The sequence below is a fragment of the Trypanosoma cruzi genome, genomic scaffold (genome assembly GCF_000209065.1).
Source record: "Trypanosoma cruzi strain CL Brener 1047053516031 genomic scaffold, whole genome shotgun sequence".
In the NCBI taxonomy this organism is placed as follows: Eukaryota; Euglenozoa; class Kinetoplastea; order Trypanosomatida; family Trypanosomatidae; genus Trypanosoma; species Trypanosoma cruzi.
Genome location: NW_001849265.1, coordinates 23,742 through 42,618, shown reverse-complemented (window position 1 = coordinate 42,618; position 18,877 = coordinate 23,742). Strand labels below are relative to the sequence as shown.

The 18,877-nt window shown below is 56.9% G+C and overlaps 2 protein-coding genes across 2 annotated transcripts, besides 24 other annotated features; both read right to left on the bottom strand.

Annotated features, from left to right (window-relative positions):
- Positions 1-12,648: a sequence feature (areas not merged during assembly with more than two copies in the genome that could not be assigned to a particular haplotype).
- Positions 755-1,206: a mobile genetic element.
- Positions 1,145-1,168: a sequence feature (AT_rich).
- Positions 1,987-12,432, bottom strand: Tc00.1047053507521.150 (dispersed gene family protein 1 (DGF-1), putative; the record flags this gene model as incomplete). The annotated part of the gene is made up of 1 exon (XM_810794.1): positions 1,987-12,432. The coding sequence occupies one exon, from the start codon at positions 12,430-12,432 to the stop codon at positions 1,987-1,989; it is 10,446 nt and encodes a 3,481-aa protein (XP_815887.1).
- Positions 7,465-7,515: a microsatellite.
- Positions 12,649-13,528: a sequence feature (heterozygous, non-Esmeraldo-like haplotype).
- Positions 13,529-13,562: a sequence feature (areas not merged during assembly with more than two copies in the genome that could not be assigned to a particular haplotype).
- Positions 13,563-15,301: a sequence feature (haploid, Esmeraldo-like haplotype).
- Positions 14,526-14,548: a microsatellite.
- Positions 14,866-14,906: a sequence feature (T-rich).
- Positions 15,302-16,021: a sequence feature (heterozygous, Esmeraldo-like haplotype).
- Positions 15,667-15,687: a sequence feature (AT_rich).
- Positions 16,022-16,118: a sequence feature (areas merged during assembly that could not be assigned to a particular haplotype. This can correspond to areas where the two haplotypes were merged or to regions with more than two copies in the genome that were merged during assembly.).
- Positions 16,030-16,063: a microsatellite.
- Positions 16,109-16,180: a microsatellite.
- Positions 16,119-16,245: a sequence feature (heterozygous, non-Esmeraldo-like haplotype).
- Positions 16,212-16,240: a microsatellite.
- Positions 16,246-16,900: a sequence feature (areas merged during assembly that could not be assigned to a particular haplotype. This can correspond to areas where the two haplotypes were merged or to regions with more than two copies in the genome that were merged during assembly.).
- Positions 16,255-16,277: a sequence feature (AT_rich).
- Positions 16,316-16,343: a microsatellite.
- Positions 16,346-16,394: a microsatellite.
- Positions 16,459-16,487: a microsatellite.
- Tc00.1047053507521.140 (hypothetical protein, conserved) lies at positions 16,687-18,783 on the bottom strand (the record flags this gene model as incomplete). Its single annotated transcript, XM_810793.1, has 1 exon — positions 16,687-18,783. The coding sequence occupies one exon, from the start codon at positions 18,781-18,783 to the stop codon at positions 16,687-16,689; it is 2,097 nt and encodes a 698-aa protein (XP_815886.1).
- Positions 16,901-18,877: part of a sequence feature (heterozygous, Esmeraldo-like haplotype) that runs on past the window's edge.
- Positions 18,167-18,198: a microsatellite.
- Positions 18,198-18,223: a microsatellite.

Here is an 18,877-nt window from a genome sequence, read left to right as displayed (position 1 = left end):
ACCCGAATTCGAAGACGACAGTGGCGTGAGAGTGTGTATTTGTGCAATACCTTTCGTGGGACCGTGCTGTCCAATCCCGCCGTGCCCTGACGAAAAAGGGCGACAAAAAAAAAGGAAGAGCACACTCTCCAGAAAAGGAGCGACGGTTGGGCAGTCAACCCCCATTCCTTCTCACATGACATCCACATATGTGCACTCCATCTCAAATATGTACCTCCCTGGACGCCGCATGCATGGCGTGTGATTTCGTCGCTCGTAATGTGTTTTTCCTCCTGCAAACAACCAAAAAAATAATAATAATAATGGCCATGGCGCAGCTTCACTCAGGGGAAGCAATCGGGGCAAGCACGGGAGGGAACCAGAAATCATAGCAAAAATATTTTTATAAAGGGTGTAATAACTCCTCCAAGACACGGAATCGTGCAATGTTCATCCCTCTTCTTCCAAATTCAAGGCCTCCTCATCAAAACAAATGCAACAGACACATCTGCAGCACAATATCTTTCGCTATCCCGCGTTCCACCTTACTTCCCATGCGTGCCACGGCGGTGGTGCCTGCGTTACATCTGGGATGACTCAAAAATATCAGACACTATGCTGTGGAGAGTGGATGCTTGACGAACCTGCCCGCGCTAGCGCCTAACACAAAACGACGTCAAGTAGAAAAAACTACCCGCAACACAAACTACCCGTGTTTGGCCGTAACAAAACAAACACTGAGAAATGTGTGGCGCAAAGTAAAAAAAAAAAAGAGAATAATCTTCTGGGCCGCTGGACGGATCCTGAAATTATCCAAAGAAACCAAACACGGCAGGAAGGAAAAGGAAGGTAAAGCAAGGGCAGTTAATTGCCTCAATGTTGTTTTCTGATTATATATATACATATCCTTTTGACCGCTCACTTGACCTTTTGTACTCAGTTAGGATCTGAAATATTTACTACCTACAAAGTGGCGGACTTTGGACTCCTCCAACCACAATTCCCCGACGCGAGGTAGGAAACAAAAAGGAAACGGGTAGAATGGGAAAATAGAAAAATATCTGGCCACTATCGGTTCCCTGCCCCACTAAATTCGTGTTCTCCCCAAGAATTCATAAGATAGGAAAAGTATCATAAAGGAGTGCATTCGTTTATCAGGATATACATATATATATTAATTAATTAATTTCGCCAGCTCTCACGCGATCATTCTCTTCACAAGTTACTAGAAAAAAAAAGAAATGATACAATAGCCCACAAGAATACATCGATATACAAGCAAAGTAATACGTCATTCCGCATAATTCTTCGTTCTTTCTCTTGTTGTTCGCTCTACACAAAATCAGAAGTATAAAAAGTGACAGGCATGCCCTCCCACACAGTCATCGTGGAACAGGAGAGAGTCACTGCAAGCACTCGCACAAAAATAGAAACAAACCAACAATCAATGACGCTGTCGGTGCGGAGTCCGATTGGTGGCTGTGCAGCTGCACAGCCGTGGCTCCCACGCCCTCCCTCATGTCAGCCAGCAACTCGCACTCACAACCTCCAGGAGGTGACGCGTCACAGAAGGGCTTCATCAATTGTTTTCCCTAACGTTTTCCTGAATGCATCCTATGATCCGCACACCAACCACCATCGTCAAGCACGTACTCATTACAGAGTACAGATATGAATGAGAAGGGACACCAGTCCCTATATTGGGTGCTGCAGCGGCGGGCGTAAAACAAACGCACACACCCGTTACGCACCCGCCCCGGGCTGGCGTGATAGTTCGATGATCCGTTGTCATCGACAATCGATAAAATAAAATAAGAACACCAAATCAATCGCCCAATCAATCTATGAATAATGGAAAGAGAAGATATCCGCCAGACGCATCCACGTTATGCCGCATCTGCGAGGGGCTTTGTGCCTTCTCGCCGCGTAACGGCGCTGTTGAGTGGTGGAGCCTTTCCACCCCCAAAGGGAGAAACTGCACTAAATTTTTCGTCAAGCAAAGCATCTTCACCTGTCCAAAGAAGCATAATTAATGCTGCAGCTCGCATCGGATGCACGGTCGAGCAGGATCAGCGCGTCTGAGCGGGTGTCACCGGCCATGGGCTGCGACGGTGCAGGTGGTCGGTACGACGACGCAACGGTGGTGCCTGAGGCGTACGACGATGACGTCATGTCGTGCGGCTTCTGCGTCTCCTCGTCGCTCTCCTCGCCATCGCGCAGCAGCGCCTCCAGCCCACCACGCCGCGGCTCGCGCAGCTCCTGCCAGTGGCGGTTCTCCGCGTACCACACAACCATGCTGTACACACTGACCGCAAGCACCACAGTGGTCAGCAGCAGCACCATCGCCACGTACGCCCTCGCACTGCCGTCGCTCGGCGCAAGGTGGTTGGCCGCGCTGACCACGCACAGCGCCGCAAGCAGCAGAAAGCTCGCAGTCTGCATCACCGTCAGGAAGGCCGAGCGCATCATGTTCGTGAAGGCAACAACGCCCGCGCCCGCAAGCAGCACAGCCGCCATGCAGAAGTACTGGACGTGGCAGCTTCCCACGGGCGGTTGCACAGCCGCAATCAGGCACACCACGCACAGCACCGACAGCTGGAACACGCACCAGTACACGTGGCTGCCCCTCATGTTCGTCAGCATGCTGCCGTACATCCGCTGCTGCGCCGCGGGGTGCCAATACCCGACGGGGTACAGCAGGCGCTCGTGCAGCGGCTTCCTCGAAAACTGCCAGTACTTCGTGAAGCTCGCGCCCGTGTGGCGGGCAATCAAGTAGCACGCGCCAGCAGGGAACGCCACACCGTACAGCACGCCAACGACACCAACCACGCGGTGCTGCACGCGGGCGCCGGGCATCGCCAGTGCGAGCACGGAGCCGAAAACGATGCCGAGGTGCATCGCGTGCGCCACGACGTACGTCAGGCTCGGGAAGCGCATCGCCGCCCACGCACTCGCCGCGTCCACGCCGCGCCACCGCTGGAAGGTGGCCGTCACACCGTAGTGCACGCACCCGAACACAGCGGCGAGCAGCGCGTTGCCCACCACCATCCACAGCGGGTCAAGGGCAGCGAACACCGACAGGAAGTACGGCAGCGCAACGGTGCTCGCACGCTCCTGCGACGAGGCGCATGGCATCCTCGCAAACACGCCGAGCGCCTGCAACTCCAGGATGGAGCCCAGCCCGCCGGTCATCACCACGGCAACAGCCACCGCACCCGCAACAACGCCGGTGATCGCCGAGAGGGCGCTGGCAGCGGCGGGCAGCATGTCGGACCTGATCGTGAAGGACCCAAGCAGCACACCCTTGCAGCCGCGGGACACCGCCACAGCATCGCAGCGAATGACTATCGTCTCGTCGGCAACAATGAAGTAGCCGCGGTGCACGGGCACAGCCAGCTCCAGGACGGTGGACGGATTCGTCGCGTTGCGCACCCACGTCGCGTTGCTCAGCATCGCTCCCCACGGACCGCCAAACCCACTCGGCTGCGCCGTCGACACCGGCACGAAGCTCAGGTGCGTGCAAAGCTGCGGGTCGCGTGCCCACCGAAACGGCTGCGGCAGCGCCACCATCAGCCATGTCGGTACGGCGCTCCCACCGCCGCGGATGTCGTTCTGCGTCAGGCTCCCGCCAGCCGCCGTCGTCGTCACAGCGAGCGTCGGGCACGCCACTTCGCTCCACCACAGCGTGCTGCTCACCGACGCCGTCGGGGTCCGCGTGGACGGCAGCACCACCGTCTCCGTCACCTGCAGGGTCTCCGTCGGCCCGTACTGCGTCGGACTGTAGTGCGTTGTGCTCAGGCTCGGTGTTGGCGTCCACGTCGGTGTCACGCTGCGCGTCTCCGTCAGCGTCGCCGTGTGACTCAGCAGCGGCATGCCAGGCGTGCGGTTGCACCCGTCCACGTGCGGCAGGTACACCGGCAGGCAGTCGCGCCCGTACCCGCCCTCAGCACAGCAGCAGCGGCACGACCCCGAAATCGCCCTCGTCGCAGCAGCAAAGCAGTGCACGTCGGCGTCGCACACGCCACACGCCACGGAGCGGAATTCCCCGATGATGCCGGCGGACCTGTAGTCCATCGGCTGCAGCGCCTGCCCGTTGAGCGTCAGGCACCCCACGACGAACCTTCGGCCGGCACCCCCAAGCGCAACGGTGCCGTCCATCACGACGGACCCACGGCCGGCGTTCCCGTGGACCGTCAGCGTGCTCTGCACAAAGTCCGCGCTGCGCGGGTACGACGGCACCGACAGAAGCCTGCCGCTGACGCTGTTGCCGCGCACCGACAGCCACGACCCGGACACAAACGACGCCGACCCCCGCAGCACCAGCAGCGCGCCATCAGTCAGCACACCGGCGTTGTCGTTCACTACGACGGCGGACGCGTTAGCCTCCACCCCGCAGTCGAACACCAATCCATGCGCGGCGTACACCTGGCTCCCCGACACGCGCAGCACAGCGTCCCCAGACGCAACCACGCGCGCACTCGCGTACAACGCAACGTCGCCACCGAACACAGCCGCGTCCAGCGCGACACCGCCACCGACAAGCTCCAGCACCGCGCCGTCCACCACCACCGTCCGCCCACCAGTCATCACGGTCACGAGAGCCACGCCGAACACAACCAGCACGGACCGCACGAGCCGCAGGCCCGACAGCACCAGCACCGGTGCGTACGGCGAGGACTGCGAGTCGGGAAGATACACAAGCGGCGTCGGCCTCGCGGCAACCAGCAGGGAGTCCGTCACCGTCAGCACGGACCCCGCGGGAAACGTGCCGGTCAGCACAACCGCACCGTTCAGCGCCTCCACATCGCACACCGACAGCTCCACCGGCCCGCTCTCGTCGCTCCCCGCCGCCCTTGTACCGCGCAACCCTCCACCGCCCATCACGTACAGCACGGCGCCGTTCAGCAGCGACACGTTCTGCACAACGATCCGCACGCCGTCTCGCGCCATCCACGGCACGTAGAGCACCGGACTCACGCCGTCCAGCACAACGTGGCGCAGCGTCACCTCGCTCGCGCCGGCAGGCACAAAGAACACAGAGTGCACCGTCACGCCCTCGCGGACAAACACTCTCGACGCGGTGCCCACAGCGGGCGGCAGAGCAGGAGCTCCCACAGGCACGCACGCCTCGCCGTAACCACCGCTGCCGCACACGCACACGCACACACCGTTCCTCATGCTCGCCGCCGCCGTCCCGGGCGCGTAGCAGTGCGTGTCCCTGTCGCAGGCGTCGCATCCAGCAACGTCGATGCTCCCAGCGTAGCCAAAACCAGCCGCAGCGTACTCCTCCGCCGTCGACAGGACACGTCCACCAGCGTCGTTGCATGCCACTCTCAAATGTGCCCCAGCCGCAAGCGACAGGCTCAGCGACAGCATCCGCGACAGCAGCGCTCGGTTGCGCACAAAGCTCAGCGTGCTCCCAACAGCGGACACGGCACCAGCGGCGTAGAGCATCTCCCTCGAGACGCCGTCGTGCACGTTGCCCTTCGCCAGCAGCATCGATCCGCCAGCCAGACTCACCGTCGAATAAAACGCCACCGCGTAGTCCTCCGTCAACACAAATTCGCTCCGCACAAACGCCACAGCGGAGCCCGACACGCTCACAGCCCCACGCACAGACACCGTGTGCTTGCACAGCAGGAAGTCGCTGTCAAGAAACGCCACCACGGAGCCGCCGCTGGCCGCAACACCGTCCTCCACCGACACGCACAGCCCCAGCGTCGTCTGCACCGACAGCCCGTCCACGTACAGCGCACCGCGCGACGACAGCGCCACGCCGCCAAGCACCAACGCGCCAACAGCGTCGCGAAAAACAGCCGCCACATGCGTGCGCGCGATGGCCAGCACACTCCCCGTCAGATTCACCTTGTGCAACACGAGGCACGCGGACGCGTCGCCAAGGTCGTAGGCGCCGCGGTACGCAACACGCTTCTCTGCAATCAGCACCGAGTCCACCACAGTGACGCGCGAGCCCGGCGGAAATCTGTTCGCCACCAGCACGCCGCCGCCAGAACGCGACTCAAGCCCGCTGATCAACACATCGGCACGCTGGCCAGCAGGCGGGTCGGACAGCCACCCAACAACGTACAGGCTCGCCCTGCCCACAAACGTGCAGTTCACCAGCGTCACGTTGCGCACACTCCCTGACATCGACTCCACGTCCACCACAACGTCCGCCGCAAAGGTCACACCAACGTGGCACACCACCGACATCCCAAAACCGGCGTTCACCTCCACATCCACACGCACGTCCCGCACGCACAAGTCGGCGCCGTCGGTGCTCGGTGGCTCGGGAAGAGCAACGGGCAGGCACGCATCGCCGTGGCCGCACTCCGCGCACCTGCAGGCGCAGCCATCACTCGGAACCGTCGCCGTGTACGCAGGGAAGCACGATGTCGCAAGGGCGCATGGGTCTCTGCAAGTCAGGATGGTGGCATTGTACACGGACGGGATGACGTACGTCGCCCTCTCCTCGCCGTTCACAGTGTTGCACGCGGCCACAATCGCTCCGTTTGTGAGATCGCCGGACCTTTTGGGTATCCGCAGCACTGTCGGCGTGCCCGTGCTGGACATGAATCGGTTGCCGGACACTGACACCGCGGAGTCGCGGAGATTCACCGTGGAGCAAAAAAAAGCAAAGGCTTCCGATGGGGATTCACGGCAGAGGTTGCCGCTCAACTGCAGCCAGGAGTTGTAGTAGATGTTGGAAGAGTATCTTGGAAAAAAAACAGCTAAGCTTCCCTGCATGTCGTTGCCCTGAAACAAAACCGCTGAAAAAGACTCCACACGTAATGCCAAAATTAGTAATAAGAAGTACTTCACGGGCCTCGTCACAACGTTGCCTCGGATCACCACGGCAGAGCCGTTCAGTACACTCAGCGATGAGGACTGGCTAGACCCTTCAAGATTTATCAGCGTACTGTCACCGCCAGCCATATGAAACGTGTTGCCCATCACCGCAAACACGGAGTGCCACGACACCCTCAGCGCAGATCCGACAACGTACAAAGCGCTTGACGATGCCGTCACGCTCTGAAACACATTGCCACTCAGCACCACCGCGGAGTCGTTGCTGACCGCCAGCCCATTCATCACAACGCAGGATGGGATCCATATGTCCAAACCCGGCCGAGGAATCAGCCTCGTGACCGTGAAGCGGTTGCCGCTGATTGTGATGTTCGTGTGCGGTGGAAACACACCCTCCGGGCTGAGCAGCGCATAATCGAACGTGTTGCCTGTGACGACGATGTTCAGCGACCCCACAGCGGCGTGCGCGTTGCCCAACAGCACCAGCACGGCGCCGTCCCTCCACGTGCATCCATCGAACGTGACATTCACCACGTCGCCCGTCATCGCCCCTATCAGCACCGTCAGGCTCATGCCGCCCCCGCTGAACGTCACGTTGCGGTAGCACAGCCACGACAGCCCGCCGCCCACAGCCTGCGCCACCTCGGGGTACACCATGTCGCTGATGCACCCACCAACCGGCGGCGGCGGCGGTGGCAACGGCGACGGTGGCGGTGGCGGCGGTGGCGGGCCAGCAGGCACAGGCGCCGGTACACACACATCGCCGTGCCCTCCAGCAGCGCACTGGCACTTGCAGTCAATGACCGCCGTCGTCAGCGGGGCAAAGCAGTCGCCGTCCTTCGTGCACTTCCCGCAAGCGGCAACCGTCGTCACGTCGGTGATGCCGTTCAGCTCCAGTTCAGCCGCCGTCGTCACCTCCCGTCCCGCGACCGTCAGGCATCCAGCAAAGAACCGGTAGCCGGCGTCAGCCTGCGATAGCAAAGGCCCCGACAAACCCGTTGAGCCCATCTTGCAGCCCGTCAGCGTCACCACGCTGCTGCCGTCAATGATAAGAAAAGTGGATTCGGATTCGTGAAACATCGCACCCACTTCCACTTCGTTGTCGCGCCAATCCAACCAGCTTGACTGCTGAACAGTCCACAATCCATCGTTACAGATGGCGTAGCGAGCTGAGCCGCTGTTCCCCACCACGCGCAGCACGCTGTGATCCGACACGCCGAATCCGTGGCGCTGAAACAGCAGGCTTGTCCCAAAGGCCATTGTATTGTTGAGGAACGCAAAAACAGAGTTATCACTCACAGTGATCCTGTACACGTAAAACAGGTATTCGTAGCCCTCAAAGCTGCAGTACCGCATGTAAAGAGAGCTGCCACCCACCAGCGTCAGCGTCCCGGTCGAGTACAAACCAAACGCATCATACCTCAATGCATGCGCCTTGACGTTGCTCACCAGCAGCGAGGATGCACTCAGCACAACGTTCTTCAGTAACAGTACGCTAAGCTTGTTCCTCCTGGCGTCCGGCAGATGGACCTCGGAGGACTGCACCGCATCAACCTCCGTGACGGCAATGTCGCAATGCTGCGGAAGGGCACCCATAAAAACAACGACGGAGGACCGCATCACCGTCTGGCCCACGCGGATCAGGACGCCGGATGACTCGGCCGCCTCAGCACCCCCAACAAACTGCAGCGCGGCACCGCCACAGAATGTGCACCCGGTGAGCGTGATGTTGATGGGGAGATGCAGCGGCATACTGTTGAGGGAGAACGTCAACACAGCACCCACGCCGTTGAATGTCACACCCACGTAGCAGTGGTGCGTCTTCCACATCTTCAGCGTGAGGTTCGTCAGCGTCTGATTCTCCACGCAGCTCGTGTCGCCGTCGACGGCTCTCTCCGGCAAGGGCGGCAAAAAAGTGTCGGACACCGCAAAGGGAAGACACGACGCGCCATGCCATCCCTCCTTGCAGCTGCACGAGCACAAGCCACGGTCCACCAACTCCGTCCCAGGCATGTAGCACGCCGCGTCGTCGTTGCATGTGCCGCACCTGAAGACCTCCACTTCCTCCGGAAACACACCGGCGTACGACACCTCCCCACCGCCCTGCAGGTTGCACCCAACGACCAACCGTGCGGGTGGCTTCTTGACCATGCTCGGCAGAGCCAGATCAGCAAAAGAATAACTATCGTCCACCTGACGGTTGTTTGCAAGTGCCACGGTGGTGCCGCTGCCCGACAGACGAATTTTGTGCGTGGGATGTGGCATACTCAACACTGAGGCTGCGCTCACGTTGTTGCCCTCCACACGCCACTGCGCACCACCCTCGAGAGTCAAAGAGCCGTCCAAGTACAACAGCCCGCAATTCACGACCCTCTTGCTGCCAGCAAATGTAGAGTCCGCCACTCTCAGCAGCCCCGCGGATCTCACGGTGGCATGCGAAAACAGTTCGATGCCAATGGCCGCTCTCATCGTGTTGTTCTCAATGTCAAAGTAGCCGCCGTTCTTCACATCAACAGCGTGAAAATAAACGGCTGATCCCATACGATGTCTACTATCCGTTGTCATCAGCGTATTTCCCTTCACAATGATCCCGCCACCATCAACAACAACTATAAAAAAATTAAGTGAGTAAATATTTCCCTCGATTTGGTTGTCAAGTAGCAGCAGCGTCGAGTTCGCACCGAGAGTAAAGTCCGAAAAGGCAATGGCGTGGCCTGACGTCGTCAAAATTGCACTGCCCACCACCAGTATCTGGGAGCTCGCGCCAAAATCACCCTCAAACTCCAATGCACCAAAATCCATCAACGAGGATGTCACGTTCACGTGCACTCGCGCACCACTCCCCTTGATCAACAGGCCCATGAGGACGCACTGCAGCAGCGTGATGTTAAGTGTTTGTTCTGGTGCGTCGAAGCTCCACAGGTCCAGCACAATCGCGGCGGTGAAGGTCACGTTGACAAAGCACAGACCACGCACACCGGGACCAGGATAGTCCACGGAGCTGATGCTGCCACCGCGCACGCAGCGGACCTCCGTGTCATTCGCATCGGGGAGCGGGAGCGGCCCAAGGCCGTCAGGAACCGCAGCTGGCAGACACGTGTCACCGTAGCCGCCAGCAGCGCACACGCACTCGCAGCCGCTGGTGCTGCTCGTCCTCGCTGCGAAGCACACGGCGTCCACAGTGCACGCGCCACAGTCCAAAACCGTCACGGGCGTCCCAATATTGAGGTCTTCTCGGTAATTCGTCACAGGTGAGCCCATTGCCTCGTTGCACACGCCGTAGATGGTCGGGCGAGAGTCGGATGGTGGTGACCAGTTGCTTGTCATGTGTGCGATGGTCGACGAGTACGAGCCATACGTGAAGTTGTTGTCAATTATCGACCACACACTCCGATCGCGGAACGCCATTCCGTAGTAGTTGGCCACGTACACAACGTAGGCGGTGCGAAACTCGTTGTTGCGGTACACCAGCCAGCTGCCGCCAGTCACGGTCAGCGTGTTTGCCATGAGCATGGCGAAGCCAAGACGGAAAGTGCTGGACACAATCTGCAGCACGCTGCCGCCATCCACCGCGACATCCCTAAACATACACGCGCCCTTGCAATATTCGGTGCTCGGTGCACTCCACGAGCTGTTCTGAATGGAGAACACGGAGCCGTCGCTGACACGCAGGTCCGACGCAAGAGCGTACATCACGTGCATCTGCGAATTGACGGCGCAGTTGTCCATGTAGAAGACGCTGGACAGGTTCACGCCGAGGCCGCGCTCCACAAGGATAGCCGCGCAAGAACCCCCGCCACACGCCAGCAACGACCGCGTCATGACAAACCGCGTCGACAAAAGCCGGACACCGTCCAGGACTAGCGCGGGGCCGTACCGGGATCCCGCATGGCCATGGGTCGTCGGCACGTACTGCGACCCGCCAACCGTCGCGCGCAGCGTTGAGTTCGCCAGCAGCACACTCGAGTGCAGCGGCATCGCGCCATGCAGCACGATCGTGCCCTCCACCGACGTCACGTTCGTCATGTTGACGAGGACGTGGGACATCGGGCGCGCCGTGCTCTCGCTGAGGCCGCCAATCCGCAGCTGCGCGCCGCCCGCAAGCACGCAGTGGCGCAGCGTCACGTTCAGCACGTCAGCGAAAAAGTCCATCAAGCGCAGGTCCACCGCCACAGTGATCGGCCCGCTGAACACCACCGAGTCGAAGCACGCCGTCGCACGCCCGCCGCCAACCGTCACCGACTCCGTCAGCGTCACGCCACTCACGCAGCCCTGCGAATCACCGCCGGCCCTCGCAGGCGGCACGTCGAACGGCAGGCACGCCTCACCCACACCGCCGTCGCGGCAGCCGCACACGCAGTCGGAGAAAGACGCCGTCAGCGCATCGAAGCACGTCAGCGCAGCCGCACAGCCGTCGCACGGCACCACGCTCACGGAGGACAGGCCGGCCAAGCGGTAGTCGCCGCTGCTCCGCAGCACCCGGCCGCCGGCACGGTTGCACTGCACCGACACGACGCCGCTCGTGATCGTCAGCCCGGAGACAAGCGTCGCGCCGGTGGCAGCGCAGCGCGCAATCGACACGGCACCGCCGCCCAGCGTCACCCCCGACAGCGATGCCACAGTCGACGCCTCGCCCACCGCCCACGCGTCGCGCAGCTCCATCCACCCGCCGGCACCGACCGTCCCACCGTCGCAGCGCACCAGCGACGACGCAACAGACCCCTCAACGCCCACGAAGCGCAGCACAGACTCAAACACCGCGAGGCGCTCTCCGAGCACAATGCCTCCGCCGCTGCTCAAAACCGACACGTTCGTCACTGAGAGCACCGAATGGCTCCGCAGACTGAGACGCGACGAGGACGCCACACGCATCGCGGACGCGGTCGGACCACCCGACGCCTCCAGCAACACGCCGTCAAGCATCACCGCGCTCGACAGCAGGTCCACACCGCCGCCAACGTACACCGCCGACCCGCCCGCGTGCAACGACCTCAGCACAGTGTTGCTCACACGCAGCTGCGTCTGCAACAGTGACGTCGCGTGCAGCACAAGCGGTGAAGCCACCGCGTCCGTCAGCCCGCTCAGCTGGGAGTATTGCAGCGGTCCCGCCGTCACAATCGTCGAGTCACGGACCGTCACGTTCGTGTGTGCCGGCAGGTTGTGCACAAACACAAGCGAGCAGTAGCTTCCGGACAACCCGATCACGCTCACCTCCACGCTCCGGTCACTCGCCGGCTCACCGCTGTAGCCCCGCACGCAGATCTGCGCACCGCCGTCGCACACGCAGTCGCTCAGTTCGATGCGCAGCGGGCCGGGAAGCATCGCAGCAACGTCGAACACCACAGCCACGCCGTTCGTGATGTACACGCCGTCCATCAGCACCGTGTCCACGGCGCGGCCAACCGTGATGGCTCTGTCCACCGTGCCGCCCCGCAGTCGCACCACCACCGCATGCACCGCGGGCATCCACGCCGCCGCCGCAACCAGCGCCAACACAACAAGCAGCACCGCACGCACAGCCGCAATGGCACTGCTCCGCACGCGGTGCCGGCTGCGCGGACACGCACCCACCGCAGACCACATCCACCGACCCAAACAGGTAATAAAAGGGCTGTCGTGGTGTGTCGCACTCGCCCCGTCAACCATAACTCCTGCCTAGCAAACACCTTCCTACAGATGGCAAATCTAGTGATACAATCCCGCCAGATCGTTATCCTACTACTGCTAATCCTACAGCAATTAATCCCTAACACCTTGAAACGATAGTTGTGCTGATCAAGCCAAATTACCTTTAACTGCACGGTCAGAATAAAAGGCTGTAAAAAAAGCAACACAGTGGCACGCAGAGGCATCCGGTCACAGACAATCCCCACCAAAGCACAAACACCGACAAAAAGATGCGCAGACGCCATAACGCCAGTGATACCATCGCCCTCCCACCGCCCACGCAGCCCCACATAACCACCATGCAGACCAGTAAGATCCCAGAAAAAAGACAAATGGCCATTGGCACCGCTCTTGCAACCAAATGTTTCTACCACAGAGCAGTCCCAATGCAGTGAAAGACGCACAGGGCCAAGACACACCCACGTGGCGGCGTTGCAACCGGCAGCCATCGAGCGCGTCCAAAAACGCGGTAATGGTGGCGCGGAAAAGGGGTGGAGAAATCGCCGCTCGCCAGTAGTCAAGGCGTCCTTTCTTGCTCGCACAGGTCAGCATTGCACAGCAAGCAGCGGCATCATACGCGCACACGGCACACGCAAGGACGAATGAAAAAGTACGGTGGCAGCAGCCAGACACGGGGAAAAAGAGTCCACATCGATTGTGCGGTCTGTTGACTCATATACGTCCTGTTTTTAATCACGTCGCTGCCCTGCAATTCGTCAGTCTGCAGGAGACTGGGGAACGGAGGGAAGGGGAGGGAGAGGCGGGGTGCGGCCCTCATCCATCTCGGTTAACTGTGACACCGCTAACGTTATCTCGCCAGATCACCTGCAGCAAAGACCCTCACCGTCAGCAACGGCCGGTGCCTTCCTTCTCAAACTGGGGCGCCACTCAACCAACGCAGTCGCTCGTCTCCTCCCCCACCAACACAGCAAGGGAGCAACAGCGGGAGATGCGACACGTGCGACGAACACGCAGTCGCAGAGTCCCAGTGCAGCCGCAATGACCAAACAAAACTGGCTGCAGGACTCAAAAAGAAGGGTAAGCACCTCACCAAACGTATTAGCATCACGTGGAAGCACCGCAACCAACACACAAGGCGAAGCACCGTGAAGCAGCCACCAAAACCAAAGCTCCTCCAACAAATTCATCGTGAAGCAAAAAAAATTATTATGCGAGCTCAAAAAAATTTCACACAAACTGAAAAACAACAATGCTGGTGCAGAGGCAATAAATGGTTGTGGTGCGCAGCGGCCGTGGCATCGCACCCTTCCCTCATCAAACGGCACCGCACCACAACGCAGCGTGACGACAACGTGCAATGACGACGATTGATTAGTACACACAAAGCGGCATAAACCTTTCATCCCGCACTCGCTCAAATTTACTTTCTCAGTATGTACTGCCAACGACACCGGGAAGGACACGGAAGGGGACTGTCCTCTCCATCCTCCTTCTGCTCACAACAGACCCTCCCCATCCTCCTCCTCGCTAAGCCCTGGATGCTGCAAGAGGCTGCGAAGATGAGTCACACGTGTGTGGAGGACCCCAGTGCGCGGGGCAAGGCTGGCAGTTACCCACACTCACCCCCTCACACACAAGGGCAAAGCCCGCCGGACAGTCAATGCACGAAGGCACACGCGAGCCACCGCCATCCACATCGTACCGCAAAACAGCAATGCGCACGGCACACCCACGGCCAGAACAAGAGGGATGGGGCGCATCCAAGCCCACCACAGTCCTTTACTTACCCCTGCCCCGAAGGAATAGCGTTACGCCTCACAGCAGGTCGTGGCGGTGGCGTCCCACACTCACAAATGAGGCACGGCGCACACCATCCGCTCCCCTCCGTGTGCACTCAGCAAGCCAGGGCAAGGCGCCCATTCACCCTCGTGCCATCGCAAAGTGGTAACACAAGCAATCATCGTCGTGGACCATCGGTGCCTCTAGCAGGGAAAAAAAGGGAATGGAGCCATGTCGGAAGCACAGCCAGCAGAGAAAAAATAAAAAAAAACGCATAGACACGCGGTGGCAGGGGGTAATAAAAAAACAAAAAGAAGGTCCGCATTAGATTTAAAAAAAAAAAAAAAAAAAAAAAGCACATTTGATTCAACAGTTATCTTATTTCATGTACCATGCAGCACAAAACGACCGTGTGTTTGTGTATATACATATTGACAGGGCAACAAAAGAAAAGAAAGAGGAATTAAAATAATAAAAAAGATATACTGTTCCATGAGCCCACCCAAAACATTCTTCACACTTCGTGCGGTATCCGGCCTGTTCCTCCAATTCTCTTTTCCTGCTGTCGGTGGGACGCACAGCCGCAAGTCCGGCACCGCGTGTAGACCACAAACAAAAGCAAACAAGAGGCTAAAACAACTCGCTCATTGCAGTGTCCAGCAACCGAACATCAAAAAAAAAAAAAAAAGGGTAAAAAGTAAATAAATAAAAAACATGCAGGGAACGCGGTGCACATTCTCCGTGAGGAGTCGCAATTCCACACTCTTCGGCTCAGCAAAATGTCACGACTCCACACAGTCCCGGAATCAAAAGCAGCATCGGCCGGGACACGCGCGCACGCGCAGTGCTGTCGGCATTTAAACCCTGCAGTATCAACTTCACGTCGCGGAGCAGGGCGAGGCGGTCGTCTGGACTCATACTGCCCTCGGATGCTGAGCAAGTGAATATTTTGTGGAACGGAGGGGTCATTTTTGGCGGCAGTGCGTGGACTCCATTCGCCCGTAACATTCTCGGCACTCCATTCATCGTCTGCAAGAACAGTGGCAGACGGAGAATCTCTCCGCAGTGCAATCAAAGCTGCTTCAGCATTTGCCATGAACGTCGTCTCCTGTGCGAATTCCTGCGGTATGACAGGCGGCTGTCGAGTGGGAGCTCCCCTGGCGTTGAGTTCGCGCAGCTCCTCATCGTACAGTGCGTCTTTTTGCAGAAGAATATTGACGGCCGTCAAACGGCCGCTCTCCTTCACTTCCTCGCGGCCCGCACCAAAGTAGAAGCGTGAGTTCCAGTGTGAAGCAAAATGTCCAACATCACGGAAATCGCAATGGCCAAAACGCGGGAAATTTTCAAGCGTAAAAAAAAAAAAAGGATGGATGCTCCTCTCTTTCTCTCAATCCGTACTTCCCGACTTCAACGCCCTCCTACGCATGCATTCGCCCAAATAAATATGAGCACCGCACCACAGCCACCACGCTCAAATAAATAAATAAATAAAAAGCTTTCAGACGGAGATTAAATGTTAATAGTTCTTTTTTTTTTTTTTTAAACGTCGGACCGCTTCAACCCAAGAGTGCAGCTAAGCCCACAATTCCTGGAATGCCAGTAGTTACATGTGTGTGTCACACGCCATGCGCATTCAAAAATGCAAAGCCGCCCGCGCACCACTTATCATCCGGCCGACATTCCTGGTCACTTGACATCAAAATGGAATCTCGTTCGCTGGCTTCTTTTTGTTTTTTTTTGTTTCCCCCCCCTCTTTTCATAAAGCGCAGGAAAAATTTTTTTCATCCACGCCCTGCTTCTCCTTGTTGTTGAAAAAACTGCTAATTCAAAGCACTCAAAAAAAAAAAAAAAAAAAAAAAAAAAAGAAAAACACAGACGCATACACACACAAGTGTAAAAGAATATACACAAACTCATATATATATATATATATATATATATATATATATATATATATATATATATATATATATATATATATATACATTCTATATAATTTATGGAACAAGAGAGGAAGAAATAATAATAATAATAATAATAATAATAAAATTACAAAGAGGGAAATATATAAATATATATTATTACTATTATCGCTCACTTAATAAGCAATTCCTCTTTTCATTCCCTCCCCCTCTCCCCCTCTCTCTCCCACTGAGTGTCTGTGTGTCTGCGTGTTTGTGGTTGTGTTTGTGTGTGTTTGTTATGTCCCCGCCATTATTTACATTGAACCCAAATGGGTAGACCAACAGTTATCCTTCCTCTACAAAATAAATAAATAAATAAATAAATAAATAGTAATGCACATCCATTTTGCTTATGGAACTCCAATCGCAGCATGTTGATGGTGCAAAAATGCATGGAGGTAGAATTCCGGACCCCCATTGCACAAGAGAGTAAATACGCCAAGAAGAAAAGCAAACGTATCGGTGAAAAACGCAAACAAAAAACACTGGGATGAGAGAAGAGAGAGAGAGGGATGTTGTTGTTCCTTCACTACTTCTCGTTGATGGTCCACAGCTTGAGTGTGTCGTCTAGGGAAGATGTTAGTAATTTGTTCCCCACAACATCCAAATGATAGACGGTGCTGTGGTGCCCAGTAATTGTCTCAAAAAGCTCTCCTGTCGCGGCGTCCCACACCATGACGGTCCAGTCCCTGGCGCAGGAATATATGTACTTGTTGTTGGTAGAGAAAGCGGCATGATGAATAGGAACCTGATGGCCCTTCCAGGAAAGAATACAATTCCTGTTTTTCCAGTCCCATACCCTCAGTTCATGATTCATCGAGGCTGTAACAATGCGAGCGTCATCGTGTGAAAACTTGCAGGACCAAACAGTGTCGGTGTGGCCAGCCATGGAACAGTACTCATCATCTTTGGCCCAGTCCCATACCTTTATCAAGCGGTCGTCTCCACCAGATACAACGTATTTCCCACAGTCGGTGTTGCTGAAGCAGCAAGAAAAGACAGCGAGACTGTGGCTCCGCAGGGTTAACATCTTCGTGCCGGAGTCGGCGTTCCAAATCCTCACCGTGTGGTCACAGGACGCGGAGACAATGTAGTCGCCAGTGGAGTTGTATTGCACGCAGTAGACCTTGTCGTCGTGTCCCTTCAAGGTGTAAACCTTCGCGCAGGTGGTCGTGTTCCACACCTTAATGGTGCGGTCATCAGAAGAGGAAACGATGCGATTTCCACGCGGCGAGAAGTCGCACGAAAGCACAAACCCGTTGTGACCGCCCTTCATGACGGAAGAGCTGCCGGTTACGGTGTTCCACAGTCGCACGGAGCGGTCCCGGCTGGCGGTACAAAAACGCTCCCCTTTCGGTGAAAAAGAGCAGCAATAAACAGCAGAGGCGTGTCCGGTGTACGACCTCTCCTCCCTGACATCCAACTTGCCGTTTGAAAAGGCTTTTATCTTAAATACATCGCCGCCCTTTGTGTCGGTTAGTTTGTCATCTGACACCTTCTTGCGAGTCTCTGGTGGAGCACAGATGAGTTTCATGCGTTTGCCTTCTTGCGTGTGATTCTGGCTCATCTCAAGAAACATACAGAACACATCGTCATCGTCCATGTCAATTAAATCCTCACCTTCGTTAAATGACATCACCATCTTGCGTCCAAATTTCTTTTCCACCATCGCACAAAACTCTTCAAATGTTGTATTGGGGGAAATGTAAAGAACTTTGTTTGCCGTGCTATTTTCCTCCTGACAATAAATGGCAATCTTCCCCCGTGTTGAGCGTAGTGTCATCGTCAGCGCATCATCCTCAGCACCAGCACCAGGGCCGGTGTTTCGTGTCATTGCACCCACCGTTGAAAACGTGTTTGACTCCTCACGCATACGCGCCGTAAGATCCATTTCAGGCTGCTCAAGTACCTGCTTGATGAAGTTGCTGATAGAGTCACGCTCCTCCACCGACATACCCGTAATTTCTTCAATGGCATCCACGCCGCTAGTAGAAGAGGTATTCATTATTTGCTGCTGCTGCTGCTGCTGCTGCTGCTGCTGTGGTAGTGGTGGTGGTGGTGGTGGTTGCTCGATTGACCGTGACGAAGACTGCGCAGCCCGCTCACCGGCAGTGTCCTTCTTTTTCGCTGCCTTTCGTGCGTTCTTCGCATCCATCGCAGCCGTAAACATCGACATTATTTCTTCATCGCTAGCGGAAGACTCCGGAAGATTCACACGAAATGTCTCTACCACCAACTCTCGGGTTGCATCTTGTTTTATAAGCAACTCAATCACAGCGTACTGCTTGCTGCTTGGAAGACCCTCATACGAAAACTGCTTCCCTTTAAAGCTCAGTGTTATCCTCTCTGGTTTCTCCTTCTGTTGCTCTTCACTGACGACTTCTCCCATCTTGCGCTTCTTCTTCTCCGCGTAGGCCCGCTGAGCGTCAAGAAACTGCTGCTGAATGTTTTCGTCAGTGTACCTCGCGGCGTCCTCAATGTTTTCACGAAATGCCTTAACCGCGACAGACGGGTCGACTTTCATCTTGACAAGGATATCGAGTAAATCCTTCTTGCGGCTCTCCGGTCGCCCCTCATATACCACGGTCTTCCCTTCTATGCTCAACTTTAGCTTCGCCTTACTCATGATTTAATAGTCGTTCCGAGGCTCAGTGATCTTATGTACTGGAGTCCCCTACTGTTTATGGAAATTATTGTCGCTCCTGATATCCGGTGTAACT